This window comes from Engystomops pustulosus, chromosome 10 (genome assembly GCF_040894005.1).
Source record: "Engystomops pustulosus chromosome 10, aEngPut4.maternal, whole genome shotgun sequence".
In the NCBI taxonomy this organism is placed as follows: domain Eukaryota; kingdom Metazoa; phylum Chordata; class Amphibia; order Anura; family Leptodactylidae; genus Engystomops; species Engystomops pustulosus.
In genome coordinates, this window is record NC_092420.1 from 45,408,432 (window position 1) to 45,427,277 (window position 18,846).

The following is an 18,846-nucleotide window of genomic DNA, read 5'->3' on the forward strand; positions in this document are numbered from 1 at the left end:
GGAAAGTTCCTGTGCACCTACTACATTCAGCCTATAGTGCCTGTAGAAAGTGTGCGGAGAAGACCAGGTGGCAGCCTGACAAATCTGATTAACCGACACCTCTCTAAATTCTGCCCATGAGGAAGAGACTGCTCTAGTGGAATGGGCTTTTAGACCTTCTGGTATCGGCTGGCCGGCTGCTACATAAGCGGAGCTAATAGCTTGCCTAATCCATCTAGCTATAACTACCGCTGAGGCCTTTTGCCCCCTATTCTTGCCTCCAAAAAGAACAAAAAGATTTTCTCCAATCTCTAGTCCTATACAAATAAAGCTCAATGGCCCTTTTAACATCTAATTTGTTAAACTCCCTCTCCCTATCCGTAGAAGGGTTACTACAGAAGGATGGGAGCCTGATCTCCTGGGATCTATGGAATCTAGAGACTACCTTTGGTAAAAAGGCCGGGTCTGTCATCAGAACTACCCTGTCATCCAAAATCTTAAGAAAAGGCGCTCTACAGGATAGAGACGATATCTCTCCAACCCTACGGGCTGAAGTGATTGCTACCCAGAGTAAGGTCCCAGGGGGGCACCGTACTTCTCCTAAATGGGGTCATACGGGATGCCGCCTTTATGAACCGAGATATCCAGGGATGAGAGGCTAAGGGGGACTCAAACAGGGAGCTAAGGGCAGAAATCTGTACTTTAAGGGTGGCAGGTTTTAGGCCCTTATCTAATCCTGCTTGCAGGAAATCTAATATCTTAGCTATATTTTGGATGAGCTAAGTCTATTTTATCTGGAGAACAAAAATCTGAGAAAACTCTCCAGACCCTGAAATAGATTTTAGAGGTAACTACCTTCCTACTCCTCTGCAGGGTTGTAATTACCTTGTCCGAGAGGCCTTTTTCCCTCAAGATGCACCTCTCAAATTCCAGGCCGTCAGATGGAGGTTCGCAATCTGCGGGTGGAATACTGGGCCCTGGGAGAGGAGATCGTGACTCTCTGGGAGGATCCAAGGGTCTGATATCGATAGCTCTCTCAGTACTGAGAACCATGCCCTCCTGGGCCAGAAGGGGGCTATAAGAATAACTCTGGCCTGGTCTTGCCTTATCTTCTTCAGAACCCTCGGGAGAATAGACAGGGGTGGAAATGCATAGGCTAGGCTGAAGTTCCACTTGATTGAGAAGGCATCCAGACTTAAAGATCGGTCTCACGGGTCTAGGGAGCAGAAGAGCCTGACCTGTCTGTTCTTTTTTTTTTGTGGCGAATAAATCTACCTCTGGTTGACCCCAGAGTCTGGTTATCTTGGAGAACACCCTCCGATTCAGGGACCACTCCCCCTGACGTAAGAGATGACGGCTTAGGAAGTCTGCCTCCAGATTGTCCTTGCCCCTTATATGTACCGCCGATATTGATCTTAGATTGGCTTCTGCTAGCTCTAGAATCTGATCCGAGAGGCTCATTAGACTTTACAGTGGCTTTCCCCTTACGAGATTCTTCCCTCTAAAACAAGAATCACATAAGATATCATCAGAACCAGTTTAAAGGCATGGTAAGGCCACACTCACCAATCAGCGGACTATCCTCCTACTCAAACTTTACCGTAGCGGTGTCCACCGACTCTCTACCACCTTCGTTAGAACTCATCTTATCAGTGGTGAGGGTACAGCTCCGTTCCATCCACGACTGGAGCAACTCCTGTGGCTGGCTGTGGGTGCTAGAAACAACACACAGGACTCCTGTGTGGGATCTCCTTTAAAACTCCCGCCTCTGACGTCACACTCCACGTGGACGCTGAGCGGCGCGCCACTTCCGGTCCCTACCGGAAGTGGAGTCGGCGCCATCTTCGGGAAGACCACTGCGGTGAGGAGGAACCTGCGCTCAGCCGCCCTCCTACACGCGCCTCCCCTCCGGGATCGGAGGCGCGCCGGAGCCCGTCTGCACCCACAGACTGCGCTGCACCTCGCAGCATTCACACGCGCACCCCACCGAGTGACCACCCTCCGGTAAGCCTCGGCGGGGGATCTTGTGCAGCCACCTGGGGGTACCTGGGACTCCCATTCCCCCCTTTACCGCGACTCCTTGAGCCTCACCGAGACTCACTGGATCCCCCGTCAGGGACAGGAAACCACTGAAGGAGATGGGGCGTACCGCACAATTTGAAGTCTGGGTTTCCTGTCCCTGGAGGCGGATCCCTCTCTCTGGTTGGGTGCTGTCGTGGTGACAGGGGGAAATCAATTTTTGGCGGGTTTTTTTTTTTTACGGCGTTCATCATATGGGTTCAATAGTTATTTAGTTTTATTCTATGGATTGTTACGGACGCGATGATACTGTATATGTGGGGTTTGTGTTATGATTTAGACTTTTTTGAGCGTTATATGTTTCTTTATATGTTTTGGGGCTTATGGGCATTTTTAGTGATTTATAAAGTAATTTTTTATTGAAAAACATTTTTTTTTACATTTTTTTACATGATCCACCATGGGATATGAACAAGCAATCATCTGATTGCTTGTTCTTGATAATACTCTGCAATACAATACGCCATCTTAAAGGTAAACCCTCCAGGCTTCTCTGGGGTCCCGATCGGACCCCAGAGGTGCCAAAACAGCGATCGCCCCCCCCCCGAAAACGGTGCAGGGGGGGGGGGGGGCGATCGTGGGGTAAAGACCCCCAGAAGGCATGTTAAATGCCGCGGGTCGCGTTGACTGCGGCATTTAACGGGTTAAACACCCGCGATCGGAGCCCACTCCGACCGCGGGTGTTAGCCAGGGATGTCAGCGGTAAATTACCGCTGAAATCCCGCGGCTAACGATGCCGGTTCGGCTGCTGTGCAGCGCTGAACCGGCATCGTCTCTGCGCCGTAGCTGTACTGCGCTGAGCGCTAATCGTCGGAAGCTGCGCAGTACAGCTACGGCGCGGAGCGCTAAGGGGTTAATTCTTAAAGGTTGGACTTGATGGACATGCGTCTTTTTCCAGCCTTATATACTATGATACTATGAACTGTCTATGGAGTAGTCTCCTACAAGAAATTGTGAGCCAAAATATACCGCTGTCATTTCCCATGTCCCTCTGCAACTGAAGCCTGCCTGCCCCCTCGAGTATATAGCCAGCCTGCCTGCCCCCTCGAGTATATAGCCAGCCTGCCTGCCTGCCCCCTCGAGTATATAGCCAGCCTGCCTGCCTGCCCCCTCGAGTATATAGCCAGCCTGCCTGCCTGCCCCCTCGAGTATATAGCCAGCCTGCCTGCCCCCTCGAGTATATAGCCTGCCAGCCCCTTCCGGTCCGTCGAAGGCACCATCACGTCAGCCGCAAGCTGACATAGTGTGTGCCTATGCGGCTGACGTCACGAAGACTGTGACGGACCAGGACCAGATGTCGGAGCCGCAATGGATGCCAGGGAGCATCAGAAGGTGAGTTCACTTTTCGTTTTTTACCTTGACTTTTTTTCCTTGCTGAAAAACTAGGCTTCTACTCGAGTATATATGGTATGTAGATCCCGCAGTTGTATTATGTTGTCTTTGAAAACAAATGTGACTAAAATTCTGATCAAAAGTAGAAAACACATGCATTATATGCTAGGGGTTGGATAAAATTGCTAAAAAGTATTTAAAAAGACCTTCCTACAGCCTTTTCAATAATGTTACAATTATGGAAATCTACCCTGGTTATTAAATTACATACCATAAAACGAGGTAAAACAGTTATTCAAGTAAAATTTAATTTTTTTCCAATGTTTATTCTTTTCATATTCAAAACAAAAAAGATAAGCAATATCAATATCACAGAATAGAAAGTAAATACAATAAATATTTGCCAACTTCAAAAACAATGAGAATTTGATTATCCCAGTCAACACCACTGGCTTATGAGAAGGGCAAGAATTTTGGTCTGCCAATTTTAGAACCACCTGATATATTACACAAGAGAACCTCAGTTAAAAGGCTGAAACATATAGAATCAAAATGACCCCATGCTGTCTAATCCAATTCCAGGTGTACCCATTGTATGCAAACATTTTACCATGATCACTTACAATGCCAAACCTTAAAAATACTTTTGTGGCAAATAACTGAAATTTTACAGAAAAGTCACATCGAGACAAAATACAAAATTAGTGGATTTGACGGAGATGTACGAATTTAATTCTTACAGTAATCACTCAGTGTTCAAGTTTTGATAACCGTAGCCACCGTATAATTTCCTTAACTCAGTTACAAACAGGGAATATAAAAAAAAAAAAAAATTATATAGCATACTAATCCCACTGATATCCATCTGCTGCAGAAACCGGATCATTTCAGCAGGTTTGGTTCTAGTTGCAGTAGTCAAGTAACACTTTTCTTGCAGAGCACTTGTCAGCATGTAAATATGCCGTAGGAAATTATTACGCTTCAAATAAAGCCTCAATTCTTGTCTCTCCACAGTACAACTGCAAGGAACATGTATTAGTATTTGCGTACACAAGATGCCATTTCACTGGGCACTTTAGTGAGGTCGACTGCTGTTAGACTCTGAGGAATGCCTACTCCGATGGCTGCTGTAACCGTTCGTATAACCATTGGTCTGCCGCTTGGTTAAACCACCATTCAAAATATCCTGGATGTGCTGAACAATGAGATTGATTGCAACTGTGAAAGGAAGGAGACAGGAGTTAATGACAAGTGAATTCTAGAATACAGGATTATCTATGCAGCATTGTAGATAGAACTCAACTACGAACTTTAATAGAAGAGAATGGAATGCATTGGGGGAAAAACAATAACAATCCCAAACTTAATTCATTTCAGTAGCTTCCACTCAGCAAGCTGACATCACCACATAGTTCTTTGTTTTATCAAAGTATCACCGCCAAAGTCATATATCTTTCATTATTACTTACTATAAAATAAAGAGATCTAAACTAACTGTAATCTTGTGTGCCATGGACCGTAAAGAATAATAAAACAAAAGAACGTAAATCCACTTTGGAGGACCTGGCCGGTCCAAGCAATACAGGATAAGCCAAATGTGTCAATAATCACGGAGCCAGGGGTTGGGGGACAATCATTTGGATAATATGACTCTCTATAACCATAACATGTCCATTACAGACTGTGGCTTATTTAAGTCATATTGTGGCAGTACAAAGCACCAGTGACTGTGAAATTAATCAATGTCCATAATTCAGCAAAAGCTGCAGGTTAACATGCTAAACAGATCTCTAGGACCTAGAAATAACTTGCGCTACTTACCCAGGTTATCAGCACCTCTGGGAATGATCACATCTGCATATTTTTTGGTCTACAAGAGAATAAGGGGGAAACCACAGTGATAAAAAAGAATTAAGGGCACTCCTAGCATGCCTTCCGTGCTGACTATTGAAAGCTCTAGTAAGACAAAGTATTTAAGACCTTTATTTGATAAAACAGAAACCAAAATGTGGGGTTTACTCACAGGTAGGCAGAATTCTTCAAAGGCTGGCTTCACAAATTTTATGTACTGAGAAAGAACTTGCTCCAAATCCCGCCCTCGTTCATTTATGTCTCTCAACACTGCAAAAAGAAAACCAAAACTCAATTGAGTACCATGATCTTCATCCATAGAAAAATAAACTACAAGTAGGTGTAAATTCTCAATTTTTTAAGAAACATCACTACAATTTTCTTAGAGATTTTCCAGAAAGTTACAAAAACATAAATAGTGAACAATATAGCCCACTAAGTACTGGAACCAGGCATAGCACAGTAGATCACATTCCATTTACTAGAATCGGCTCATATACAGCTACTAAACACAAGCTGAAAGCGTTTTCTAACAATCAGTAGCACAAAAATCAATAAGTTGACCCCACTGATCTGCCATTATGGACTTATTCCACATAGAATGCACTTTGAAAAAAAAGCAACAAAAAAGGAAATTTGATTCCAGTCCTCATCTTGTATAAGAGGAACTTATCAACAGATAACAGAAATGTATACTGAAATAAACAGAATTATACTGTATAATGAGCAAAACAATAGCTATTTTTACATTACGCAAATCATCATTTCAAGTCCAGCCATGCTAATAGCAGAAATTACATGTTTAAAGTGAACTCAAACTCAATTCTCCAGCTAAACCTCACTATGCATTTGTACTTATTTTTATTGTTTACTAAATGAACTTTTAACAAAGCCACCTACAGAAGTCAAAACTATTCAATAGTAAATTCAAAAAATGGCAAAAGTGGCCAGAGGTCACACAAAATTTTCTCTAGAATAATAATTAGAACAATAATAATAATAATAATAATAATAATAATAATAATAATAATAATAATCCCTTTTACCATTTTAAGGAGTATTTTTCTCCAATTAGGCGAAATAAATAACAAATAATACAAATAAATAACTCGTAGGTGTAAATAATGTTAATATACTGCAATTCATGCAAGACAATCATGACTGCACATAAATTTCAGTAATGTGCAACTCCAACAGTATGTGCAGCCAGTAAGGACATAAGAGATTGAGCAACTTTAGTGGTGTATTATACAGTGTAGTGACACGAGGCTGGTATTATACTATTTGGGAGAGAGATGTTTTACAGTGCGGGAGGTTGAGGGTTTTTTTTTTTTACACAAACCATCGTACAGTACAAGCAAACACACACTACATTTATACATGTGAATAAAAATGAACGCAATGGGGCAGATTTACAACAAGTGTCCTAAGGTTAGACAGTGCAGAGTTAGATTCGTCTTATAAAAGAGTCTAATGCTGGATGATAAATCTGTCCTAGTGTATTACTGTCTCGTCGTACTCTGTACCTCCTGTTAGTCTTATTTCTGCCGCACTGACCTTTTCACAGCCCATGGCCTTTTGTCAAGCTACTTGTAGACGAGTGAGAAAACTGTCTAAAACCCTTTATTTTTATAAAGGGTTTTAGACCGTTTTCTCACTCGTCTACAAGTGGTGCAGACAGATTTTTAGTGCAAAATATGACAGCATTGTGTCGTGGACAGATTATTAAATGTGCCCCATTGCCTATTCATACGAGGGTACTGACAGCAACACAGAAGGCAGCACAGAGCGGGAAGCTTCTCCCTCAATGTTGCAGAGTGCCGATGCCCCTGTCCTCCGATAGCAGGCTGCCTTCTGCCTGTCCCCTCTGCTTTAGATCATGTGACTGGAGCCTCTACTGAGTAGCTGAGCTCTGATCAAATAATCTTCTATTGGGCCGGGAGCTTCAGCAGTGAAGCACATAAAAGGCAGCAGCTCCAGGCACTCACATAGGGAGAGGAGATGCAGATTTATCCCCATCAAGCTTGTAGACACTTGTAGAGGCATCAATGTTATCTCTGGAAGTGGCACTCATCTCTTTCGCTACACAAGTCCCATAAAAGTGAATAGGGAGAGGGTGAGCCAGTCATGATACTCCATCAATATCCCAACACCCAGGTGCACAATATACGAAAGAGACTCCGGCCTCCTGGTATAACAGGCACATTGTGTGCCAAGTAAATGCAAATGCGGTGTGCCAGAAAAAACTAATTTTTCATGGCATGTACAGAAGAAAACTGGTGTACAAACCATTATAAATGCCCCCAATGAGTGCATGTACTCTGTTTGTTCAAACAGGGAACCACTATGATAAGACACTCATCATCCTGTGGCTGGATAGTAAAGAAATTTTGCAGATAAATTGCCAAGTAAATGCAAAATATTGGATTTATCCAATATTAACCTCTTTACTGATCTTTAAACACTGGAATGTCAACTATAACCAAGTCTAGATAACATGAAATTTTAAATATAAAATTTAGGCCCATGTAAATTAGACAACAAATGAGCAATCTGCACCTATCCTCAGCTGATCACTGCCATGTTTACATAGGCCAATAATTGTGTATCATCATTGACAAGAACAATCATTATCCTTCCATTTTCAAGTTGTAGAAGGATGCTGTACAGATTGAATATACTTAAAATGTGCGCATACAAATGATAAAACACACCTCTTCTTGACAGTCTTGTGTCTGCATCTGTGTCCACAAATAATTTCATCTGGAACATGTCCCTGATGTCCTGGACGTAAAATGCCAGAATGCCCTCAAATAATATTACATCTGCTGGATATACGGTTACAGACTCTTCTTTCCTAAATAAAAAGGGGGGGGGGGGGGAGTTAAGAGTTTATAAAATTAATTTTTTTCACAATATAAAAAAATATATTGCAACATAAGCAATATCTGAAACAATTGTTTACCCCCTATGAGAAAATATTTTGGGCAGTTCACAACCTCAAAACATTCTCAGCACGTGCCAAAAAGGAAGTGCAAGCTTCTTGTGCTTCATCATAAAATGTCAAATAAAATAAAATGGCCTACTTGAGGAGCAACTCCAAGTCATGATGTATAAAAAGGCCTCAAAATCAATTCATTTGCCAAAGAAGCTTATTTCATATTTAGGAGAAGTAGCTCAACACATCAATTTTCTTGATTTGTGAGAGTCCCAGAGTTCAGACCACGCACAGGTTGAGCCATTTTCCTTTTTTTCTGAGCAAGTCTACAACATGGATGCATCATATCTAAACTTCTCTTAACATATCTAAATGCATCCTGCTCTCTGTCCAGGGAGGGAAGAATTGGGCAGAAACGCAGAGTGGAGGCATGAATAACTAGCAGATGATGAAACCAGAAGGGGCTCCTGTGAAGTAGACAGGGGCCCCTGAGGCATATTTGCACAATTCAAAAAGAAATTTTTTTTTTTTTTTGTGACTTTATTTTTATTTGTTTTTTTTTTTAAATTTAATACAAAGAACAACACATGTGTATCATCTTGAGTATCATGACATTAAGAAACATAGTACATTGTTGACATATGATACATTGCATATGTAGTATAAACATATATGAACAAATAAAAGAAAAGGTAACAGTGCTTGTTGTTTAATGTACATTAAAGGTATTTGTTTCGGAGTTATACAACATATATAATAAAAGAAATCGGGTTATGTTAAGGTCTATGCTTGGAGACGTAATTTGTCCAGTCCGCCCACTTTTTTGCAAAGGAGTTTTCATTTCCTTTATGGTATGCTAGTAGGGATTCCAAATTGTAGTTGTTTTGTACCACAGATAAAATCTGATGGATAGAGGGTAATGTTGTTGAGTTCCAATTTTTGGCTATTAGGTTCCTTGTGGAATTAAGCAGATGTATGATAGTGGGGCCCAGAATGACCATTTTTAGCCGAGTTTATACAAGTTTGAAATGCAAAAAGTGTAAAACTACAATGGTGAAGCACTAAATCTAAAAGTAAAACTGTAAAAAACTTGGAGTCCCTCACTGTTTTGTTTTAGTACGTTATAGAAAATGCTGCAGACTGACACTGGTTCTAAACCAAACAAACTTGTGTAATTGATGTGCCTCTGTTCTTTTTTTTGCTTCTAATAGTGTTTTCTTTAAAAAAAAAAAAAGACAAGAGCATAGTCTGATATTGCCTGTCAATCCCATAAACAAACTGTAAACAGAGCACTAGCTGTATGCTATGGATTAAAAGGGAACTGTCTTATTAATCCACTACTAGTATTTTGCCAGATAGCTTAACACCTTCAAGTTTTTGTTTATTTCACGGTACAGCGTGGTAGCATCATCCAGAAAATCAACTTTGAAGTGAGATGTAAATTGGTTTTAGAAAGTCAAGGAGAGTTTGAACACTGAAGTCAGGGTGGGGAGCTCTGAACGCTTCCTCTGTGACATCATGCATCAGATTTCAGGAGATCTGGTTAGTGATGTGTCTGGATGTAGGAGCATCAATTTCAGTGAAGGAGCTTTCTGTGGAAGAGAGAGCTTGACTTCAGTGTTAAACTCTCTGCCTCCATGACTTTATACAACAAATTCACATCAAAGCTGATTTTCTGAATGATGCCACCACAATGGGTCATGAAAGAAACACAATCTGGAAGCTGCTGCATACTGGTAGTAGATTATTAGTTCAATTTTTGATGACAGGTTCCCTTGAAATACAAACGCTCTACAGCCTTGTCCATAACTATATAAGGATATATGCTACACACTGAAATATAATTTTTTCTCCTGGCTATAGAAGGTTAAAAAAAAATAATAAACATTATGCCCACATAATTTGGGCCACCATGACTATCCCAAAGTCATGTGGATCGCACAGGCTCAGAAGCCGACCCTGTGCAAACCATGCAGGAGGCCGACTGTATGCGACAGCCAAGCCTCTGCACCCTTTAGGAGCCGCATTCAAGCATGACCAATCAATCATTTTTTATTTGTTTTTTTATTTATGATTTGTGTGCATCCAAAGAAAATAACACCATGAAAAGTGATCACATGTCACATATACACCTGCATGATACCAATAAAAAGTACAACTCGTCCCACAAAAAATAAGCCCTACAACTGCTCAAACAACAAAATAATAAAAATATTAAACTGCTTAGTAGACAGTAATGCTAAATGTAGGGATTTTTTTTTTAATTTTGTAGAGCAGTCAAACATAGAAAAGCTATATACACATCGTACATACCCGAGTGTAAGCCGAGTATAAGCAGTGGGACCCAGGAGCGGACTTGCCATTGTACCCTCCGGGAATTTTCCTGGTGGGCCGGTTGGTTCTGAACCGGTCCGCACTCCCTACAACTTTTAACATATAGTCCAGTGCGCCTTATAGTCCGAAAAATACTGTAAGGCGCACCTGATTATAAGGATGAATGACCAGCAGGTGGCAGACCTGTGCACAGTTCAAGGCAGCTGTTGTCTGTAAGTACGGTTCATATATAAGGCGCACCTTTGATTTCTGAGAAAATCAAAGGATTTTTTGTGCGCTTTATAGTCCGAAAAATACGGTAATCTATTGTACCTGCATCGTACGATGCAGGTACTATTGATTAGTACACACACCGCTGTTTCACCACTGCTTTTGCGTCTGTGTATACATTCAGCTACAAAGATCACGCAATTGACATCATTGCGCTACCTGTGTAGCGTGGAGGAGCGCTGACACATACCGTGTCAGCTGTCCGGTCGCCTGCCTCCACGTAGCTTGTGCAGCTTGATGTAAAAGGCACAGACCAGTGACGTCACTATCCCGCGCCTCTACACCGAGCTACCGAAGACCGAGGTCGGGAAGAAACCTGCGCCAAAGAAGAAGAGGCGAGTATTATGTTTTTTTTTTTAATGATAGAATGGGGACATTAATTCTATGTCTGGGGTAGGCTGGGGCCATTAATTCTATGTCTGGGGTAGGCTGGGGCCATTATTATTACGCCTGGGTCATAGTAGGAGCTCTATCAATACTGGGGTGGGGGTGGGGGGTTAAGGGGGTTAAAGGAGAGAAAGATTAAACATATTATCCTTACCATTACAGTATGTTACATTATGGGCACCATTTGTGTGGTACTAATATTTCAGGGGGCTCTATTACAGTATTTGGGGCACAGTATTGGTGGTAGCAGAAGAAGGGACAGTTAAGGGACAATGGGAAAGTGCAGAACATAAGACGTCTGTGTTGTAAACTTTTCAGGAATGCTGTGTACCTGGAGGAAGAGACAAGGTGATGGTGGAACTAATGGAGAAGATGAGGAACAAATACAATCCAATGATACCTGATGTCACTGGATGCAATAGGTGAGGATCTCATGTGTTTTCTGTAGCTGTATATGATAAATATTGATTTTTTCCATGTTCGATTCTGTGTATATATGTTGTATTATAGTAGTTATATTCTTGTACATAGCGGGCAGTATTATAGTATTTATAGTCTTGTACATAGCGGGCAGTATTATAGTAGTTATATTCTTGTACATAGGGGCAGTATTATAGTAGTTGGCTTGTATATGGGAGAAGGTATTGTACTAGTTTTATTTTGTATATAGAAGGCAGGATTGAATGTGTTATTCTAAATGTGTTATTGTAGCATTATTCCTGTACATAGGAGGCAGTATCAATATATACTCTGAATTGTGCATGTATGGCGCAGGGGAAAGGTATTTAAGGCTTATCAGGTCGTGTGTTTGCATCATTTACTGATCGACAGGTCACATTCTTTGCACATTAGATTCACTTAATGGCTAACAACAAGGCCATCTACCAACAATTTGTCTGTTATAACTCCACCCACATTATCTGACCACACCCACTTGTTTTGACTCCGCCCATAAAATGGGGCCACTTTTATAGTTTTATCCAGGGCCATTTTAAATTCCCAGTCCGCCCCTGGTGGTACCTAATTTTACGACCAAAAACTGGGAAAACCTATTGACTGGAGTATAAGCCGAGGGTGGGAAATGCATTGGTCACAGCCTCCCAGTATATTGCCAGCCCCCCTTGTAGCATATAGCCTGCCAGCCCTCCTTGTAGCATATAGGCTGCTGGGGAAAAACACCACACAAACAAAAAAACACAACTAACTACTCATCATTCTGACGGCCCGGGCAGCTTATCTTTATCGGTCAGCGACAGCTTCGTGGGCAGCGCCTCTTCTTTCTTCATGTGCGACTGCTCTGTGTGGCCAGGCCAGGCCGTGCGCACAAAGGTGTCCCGGCATGAAGAAAGAAGAGGCGCTGCCCACAAAGCTGTCACGGACCTGCTGCACATATGAAGATATAACAGGAGCTTCGGAATGGCGAGTAGTCAATTTATTTTTTCTATAACCAAAACATAAGCCGAGCTCAAAAAATGCTGAAAAACTCGGCTTATACTCAAGTATATACGGTAAATGGGATATCGCCTTAACCATACTGACCTATAGAACATAAGGTAAAAATAGGTTAAACTGGTATTGCACCCCTAAATATAGTGTTGCTGCAATCCTTGAGGGGTCAAGTTTTTAAAATGGGTCCACTCTTTGGAGTGGACCCACTGGACTCCCTACTATATTAGGGGTTCAGCCAATGAAGTGCCTGTAATCTGTTAAAGCAAAATCCACCAGTAGACGCCCCTTCACTTCCAAGCCCCTCAATGCGCTCATGCAGCAGTTTTATGATCACATGTGAGATATTATTACATTCAGGAGAAACTGGGTAACATTTACTTCTTGCTTTGACCCCTATATTTTTATTTTTAGAAGGGGTTAAAGGTTTTTTTTTGGAAAAAGATTTTCACTTACACCAGCCAATGTATATATACTTGAGTATAAGCCTAGGTTGGGAAATGCATTGGCCAGCCGCCTACCCCCCTAAGCATTAGCAGATGGCCAGCCGCCTGCCCCCCTAAGCATTAGCAGATGGCCAGCCGCCTGCCCCCCATGCCCAGCCTGTTGAAGGAGGAAAAAAAAACAAAAACAAAAAAAAAAACCTCTACTCAGTCTAAATCATAACATAAACCCCACATATATAGTATCACCACCTCAGTAACAACCCCTAGAATAAATGTAAATATTTGTATTTAAAAAAAAAAAAAAAAAAAAAAAAAAAACACTTTTTTTAACTTATTTAATCCCACAAAAAAATGCAATAAAAAAAGTGAGTAAAAAAAACATATGTACTCCAGAATGATACTGTTGCAAAGTACAACATATCACGCAAAAAACAAGCCATCAACCAGCTCTGTAGCCAAAAAAGTAAAAAAATGTTATGCCATTCGGAAGACAGCAATGCAAAAATTAGAGATTTGACCCCACATTAGGGTTTTTTTTGGCAAATAGGGGATACCAACGCAGGCATCTCATCCCGCAAAAATAAATAAATAATTGGAATCACATGGCCCCAATAACGAAAAAGCTAAAATTTTATAGCCTGCAGAACGGGCCAATGAGGAAACCAAAATCCTGGCAGCTGCATGGCCCTCCTGCACCTTGCTGAGCGCCCATAAAACAAGTGGGGGGGGGATTCCTCTGCACTCAGGAGAAATTGCCAACAAACTAAGATGGGTTTACTCTTTATCTTTTGGAAATGTATAAATTTTAGGGCTAAATTAACGGAGCCCTTTGCACGTGAATCGGACTCTACCCCGCGCCCCCCCCTCAGAAACATTATTTGACCCACTCTGTGAATGGCGTGAAAACAAAACTTGCAAAAAATGTAAATATTTCATAAAATCCCTTCACAAAAAGGTTCCAAAAACTGATCAAAAAAATAATATACGCCAATGAAAAGCACAACTCAACACCTATAAAATAAGCCCTAAACCAGCTCTTTCAACCAAAAAAAAAAAAAATCTCAGAAAAGATGGTTATACAAAAACAAAATGAGATTTTATATTAGTTTTTATCCATTAAATTTGTAAAAACATTAAAAACTATACAAATTAAGGTATCACCGTAATCGTAGTGATCTATAGAATAAAGATAATACTAATACTAAAAGAAAGGAAACCAAAATTGACAATTTTCTTTTCCTCTATACAGTCAAGAGTTAATAAAATCTCACCAGTAAGCAAATGACCCACTAAAATGAAGTATTTGTTAAGTGCATCTCATGTCGCAAAAAATAAGCCCTTATTTGTCCAAATTGCCCAAAAATTAAAGATTGTATAGCCGATAAAAAGTGACAATGCAAATCTTCCAGCCTCCCCTCAATGCTCTGGTGTGTGCCGATACAGCAGTTTAACACCACATATGGGGGATTGTTATACGCGGGAGGGATTGGGTATCAAACTTTGTGGACCGTTTTGGTATTCTATCCACTGAGAATGTGTACATTTTATGAAAAATGCATTAATTTAGCCAAAATGTTAATTTCAAAATTGCATCCGATTTTGTTTTATCCCCTGTAAAACAATAAAAGGGTTTTGCTGTTATGACTATGCATGGAAAAAGTAGAACATTTTGAAATCATTTTTTTTTTTTTTTTTTTTTTATAAATTAAGGCAAAACATTACCACCAAAATTTTTCAACTATCACGAAGTACAAAGTGTCATGAGAAAACAATTTTAAATGGGCTGTAGTGAATACACCGTTACATTTGAACAGACTGTGGTTATGACAAGTTGCTTGTTACACTCTGTAGGAAGATCCTTGCATGATTTCATATTTCTGCATCTCCCCCAAAGTCAAAAGTGTAGTGCATTTTTTCTGTTCAGAAATTGAAACATGGTGCAACCCAATTTGTTACAATCCATGCATGTCTTATTTGTGGAGATTTTTAGTGCAGATATTAAAGGGGTATTCCCATCTGGACATTCACATTTAATTAAATTCATTTTCAATATGTAAACATTTCTTCAATTGGATGTTATTAAAAAAAATGTTTAGGTGTGAAGATAATTCCTCATAAATGTAGCCATGTGGTCCCTTAGAATCGAGATGGCTTCCTCAGATACGACCACCTCACATTTTAGGCAGCAGTGGACAGACATGAGCTATTGAGTCCTGCCTAACCACCTGGATTCAGCGTTCATTACCACAGGCCGGCTGTAGGACATGCAGTAACTATCGGACATTTAATATTCATAAACTTTTTGTTTAAGTTGAGAAAACGAAGGTATTCCAGCACTCTATTTCTTCTTTAAAAATAAATGATTTTTATTATATAAACGTTAAAAACCGCAAGGTCACATCTTGCATAACATCCAATACAGGATCTACGCATTTCGGACTAGTGTGCTTTCGTCCTTATTCATGAATTCATGATCTCGTTTTGTTTTGCTTTCCTTGTGCAATCCCTCCAGCAGAGGCGGCTGTAACCAAGGACACAGTCTTGTTTCTAAGGGTCCATATTACTACATTTATGAGGCATTATCATCACACAGGAACATTTTCTTTAATAACATCTAAATTGAAAAAATGTTTATATATGGCAGATTAATGAAACTGAATGTGAATGCCCAGACAAGAATACCCCTTTAACCATTTCAGTTTAAATCCACAACAAAATCGGTATGTATCTGTACAGACCATCACAGCTGTTACAAGGTGGTGAGGCAGACAAAAAAAAAAAAAAAATGCAGATGGATAAGAAGTAACAAGGATTGTTAACCCCTTCCCGACATTTGACGTAATAGTACTGCATCGCGGTAATAAAAATAATTAAATAAAGTTAAAGTCCCCTAAACACAAATATTACCTATACACATGCAATAAAGTGAAAAAACCACAAAATCGCCAAAAACCCCCACATATTTGGTATCGCCGCGTCCGTAACAATCCGTACAATAACTAAGAATCATTATTGGACCCGCTCAGTGAACGCCGTAAAAACAAAACCCGAAAAACACGCCAAAAATTTACATTTTTCATAAAATCTCTCCACAAAAATGTTCTAAAAAGTGATCAAAAAAAGTTGTGCGCAAAAATGGTACCACTGAAAAAACAACTCAACACGTAAAAAATAAGCCCTAAACTAGCTCTGTCAACCAAAAAATATTAAAGTTATGTCTCCGAGAAGATGGCAATGCAAAAACAAAACAGATTTCCTGTATATTAGTTTTTATCCACTAAAATGGTAAAAATAAATGAAAAACTATATAAATGAGGTATCACCGTAATCGTAGTGACCTATAGAATGAAGGTAATATAATATTTTTAGTGTACGGTGTACGACCCCCAAAAAATACGAAAAGTAAACAAAAATTGACAATTTTCTTTTCACGCATACATTCAAGAGTTAATTAAATCTCATCAATGAGCTAATGACCCACTAAAATGAAGTATTTGTAAAGTGCATCTCATGTCGCAAAAAATAAGCCCTTATATTGCCAAAAAAATTAAGATTGTATAGCCAATAAAAAGTGACAATGCATAATCTGCTCTGAATGGCGCAGCTTCCCTTCGATGCCCTGGCGTGTACCCATACAGCAGGTTACCACCACATATGGGGTATTATAATACACGGAAGAGATTGGGTATCAAATTTTGTGGATCGTTTTGGTATTTTATCCACTGAGAATTTGTACATTTTTGGAAAAACACATTCATTTAGCCAAAAAAATCTTTCAAAATTGCATCCGATTTTGTTTTAACCCTTGTAAAACAATTAAAGGTTTAACAAACTTCATAAAAGTTGAGGGGTGTAGTTTCTATAATGGGGTAATTTATGGGGTTTTACTTTTATTTAGGCCTCTCAAAGTGATTTGAAAACTGAGCAGGTCCCTCAATAGCAGGATTTAGCGGTTTTTATGAAAATGTGAAAAATGGCACCTAACGTTCAAAGGCTCATAACATCCTACAAAAATAAGAGTATGAATAAAAAACCATGTCCACATAAATTAGACATTTAGTGAATGTTAGTTATTATGTTTTTTTGCGGTTATGACTATGTATGGAAAAAGTAGAACATTTTAAAGTTCGAAAATCAAGAATTTTTCCAAATTTTCACCAAATATCTGATTTTCTCATAAATAAATGCAAAACATACCACCAAAATTTTTCAACTAACCTGAAGTACAATGTGTCACAAGAAAACAATTTTAAAATCACTTGGATATGTTAAAGCGTTCCGAAGTTATAACCACCTACAGTGACACAGGGCAGATTTGAAAAAATGGGCCATGTCAGGAAGGTGAAAAGTGGCTTCAGCATTAAGGGGTTAAAGTTGCTGTTAAGGTAAACCTAGCTGACAGATCAAATCCTGTCATTCCTCCTTGTCTTATTTTCCTAAAAGCACTGTAACAGAGAATACATTTTAAAATGGCATCCTGGACTGCACCTAAAACTTCGAGGCTGAGGAATTCCAGAAATTCCCTATGGTGACATAAGCATGCAACAGCAGAAAACTCTCTAATCAAGAAACTACACAATCTGGGAAGCCTGATAGGAGGAGTGTACAAAGCATAACCTCTTACTTTTTTTCCTATTTTTCTATATAGACTTGTGCAACCAAATAAACTTGCGCAGTGCTGAATTACCCAGCGCAGGCAGCATGAGTGAGTCATTCCTTGCAATGTGCACACATGCTTTAATTTGCAACACACGATCAACGCACACTAAAAGAGGATATCATAAATCCTCCCCTAACATTATGATTGTGTTGATTTCCTTTATCCATTTGCAAAGCTACTCTTTTAGAATATGTACATGGATTAAAAAAATAAATCACATCCATAGGGTTGCAATGAGTGGAGGGCGGATGTTTCAATTAAGGTAAATTCACAAGAACGTGTACCCGCCCTACCGTAGCACGGCTGCACACGTTGGCTTCAGAGCTCAGACATGTCCCATCTTTTCCCCGGGTACAGAACGGTACCGCATGTATGCTGTACTGTAACGCTGTGCACATATATGACACATATATACGTACGTCCCTTTACGGCTGAGTGAATGAGGCCTTACCTTGAGTGTGTAACAAAGTCATAAACTGGAATCTGCACAGTTTTCCCTTCCATGAGTTCACGGAGAGTCTTTAAGATTAGTTCATTGTCGAAGGCATCTGTGGAAGAAATTATTTATAGGTCAGGTGACAGGTACTCAAGTAGAAATATAGATTTACCTTAAAGTAAAACTTGCTTCATGCCAGAATGTGGTTTAAATGAAGAGCAGGTTTGGTTAAAGAATGCAAACAATTCTATTACAGTTTTTCTTTGGATGTTTAATGCAAATCAATCCATCACCAATGATAAACAAAAAAATTCAAGACAAAACAATACTGCACATATTTTTACTGCTACCATGGCAGGCACACAAAAGGCGAGTGACACCCCAACCCTTTGCGAAACCCTTAACACATGGATTTGTTTGGGTGGGACAACTCCTGAGTGTGTTCTGAAACAAGACTCCAGCCCTAACTGTACTAATGCCTTAACTGGTACATTATATTCTCATAAATACATAGTTTATTATTCAGGCAGGCCCCGGGTTACGTACAAGTTAGGTTCTTTAGGTTTCTACTCAAGTTGAATTTGTATGCAAGTCGGAATAAGTACATTTTAAATATGTGGCTCCATACAAACTTTTTTTTTTTGTCCTTGTGACAAATGAATTTTCAAAGTGTTGTCGTGGGAGCAAG

The 18,846-nt window shown here is 40.0% G+C and overlaps 1 protein-coding gene across 1 annotated transcript in view; it reads right to left on the minus strand.

Annotated features, from left to right (window-relative positions):
- Positions 1-3,676: 3,676 nt before the first annotated feature.
- The window catches only part of UCK2 (uridine-cytidine kinase 2), a 32,878-nt gene continuing 17,708 nt past the window's right edge, over positions 3,677-18,846 (minus strand). Inside the window, exons 3-7 of the mRNA XM_072126876.1 lie at positions 18,174-18,270; positions 7,956-8,098; positions 5,414-5,511; positions 5,212-5,260; positions 3,677-4,608 (exon numbers count right to left, since the gene is read on the minus strand). Of these exons, the coding sequence (XP_071982977.1) occupies positions 4,466-4,608; positions 5,212-5,260; positions 5,414-5,511; positions 7,956-8,098; positions 18,174-18,270 (530 nt within the window). The 3' untranslated portion in view covers positions 3,677-4,465. The remainder of the gene's footprint in view (positions 4,609-5,211; positions 5,261-5,413; positions 5,512-7,955; positions 8,099-18,173; positions 18,271-18,846) is intronic.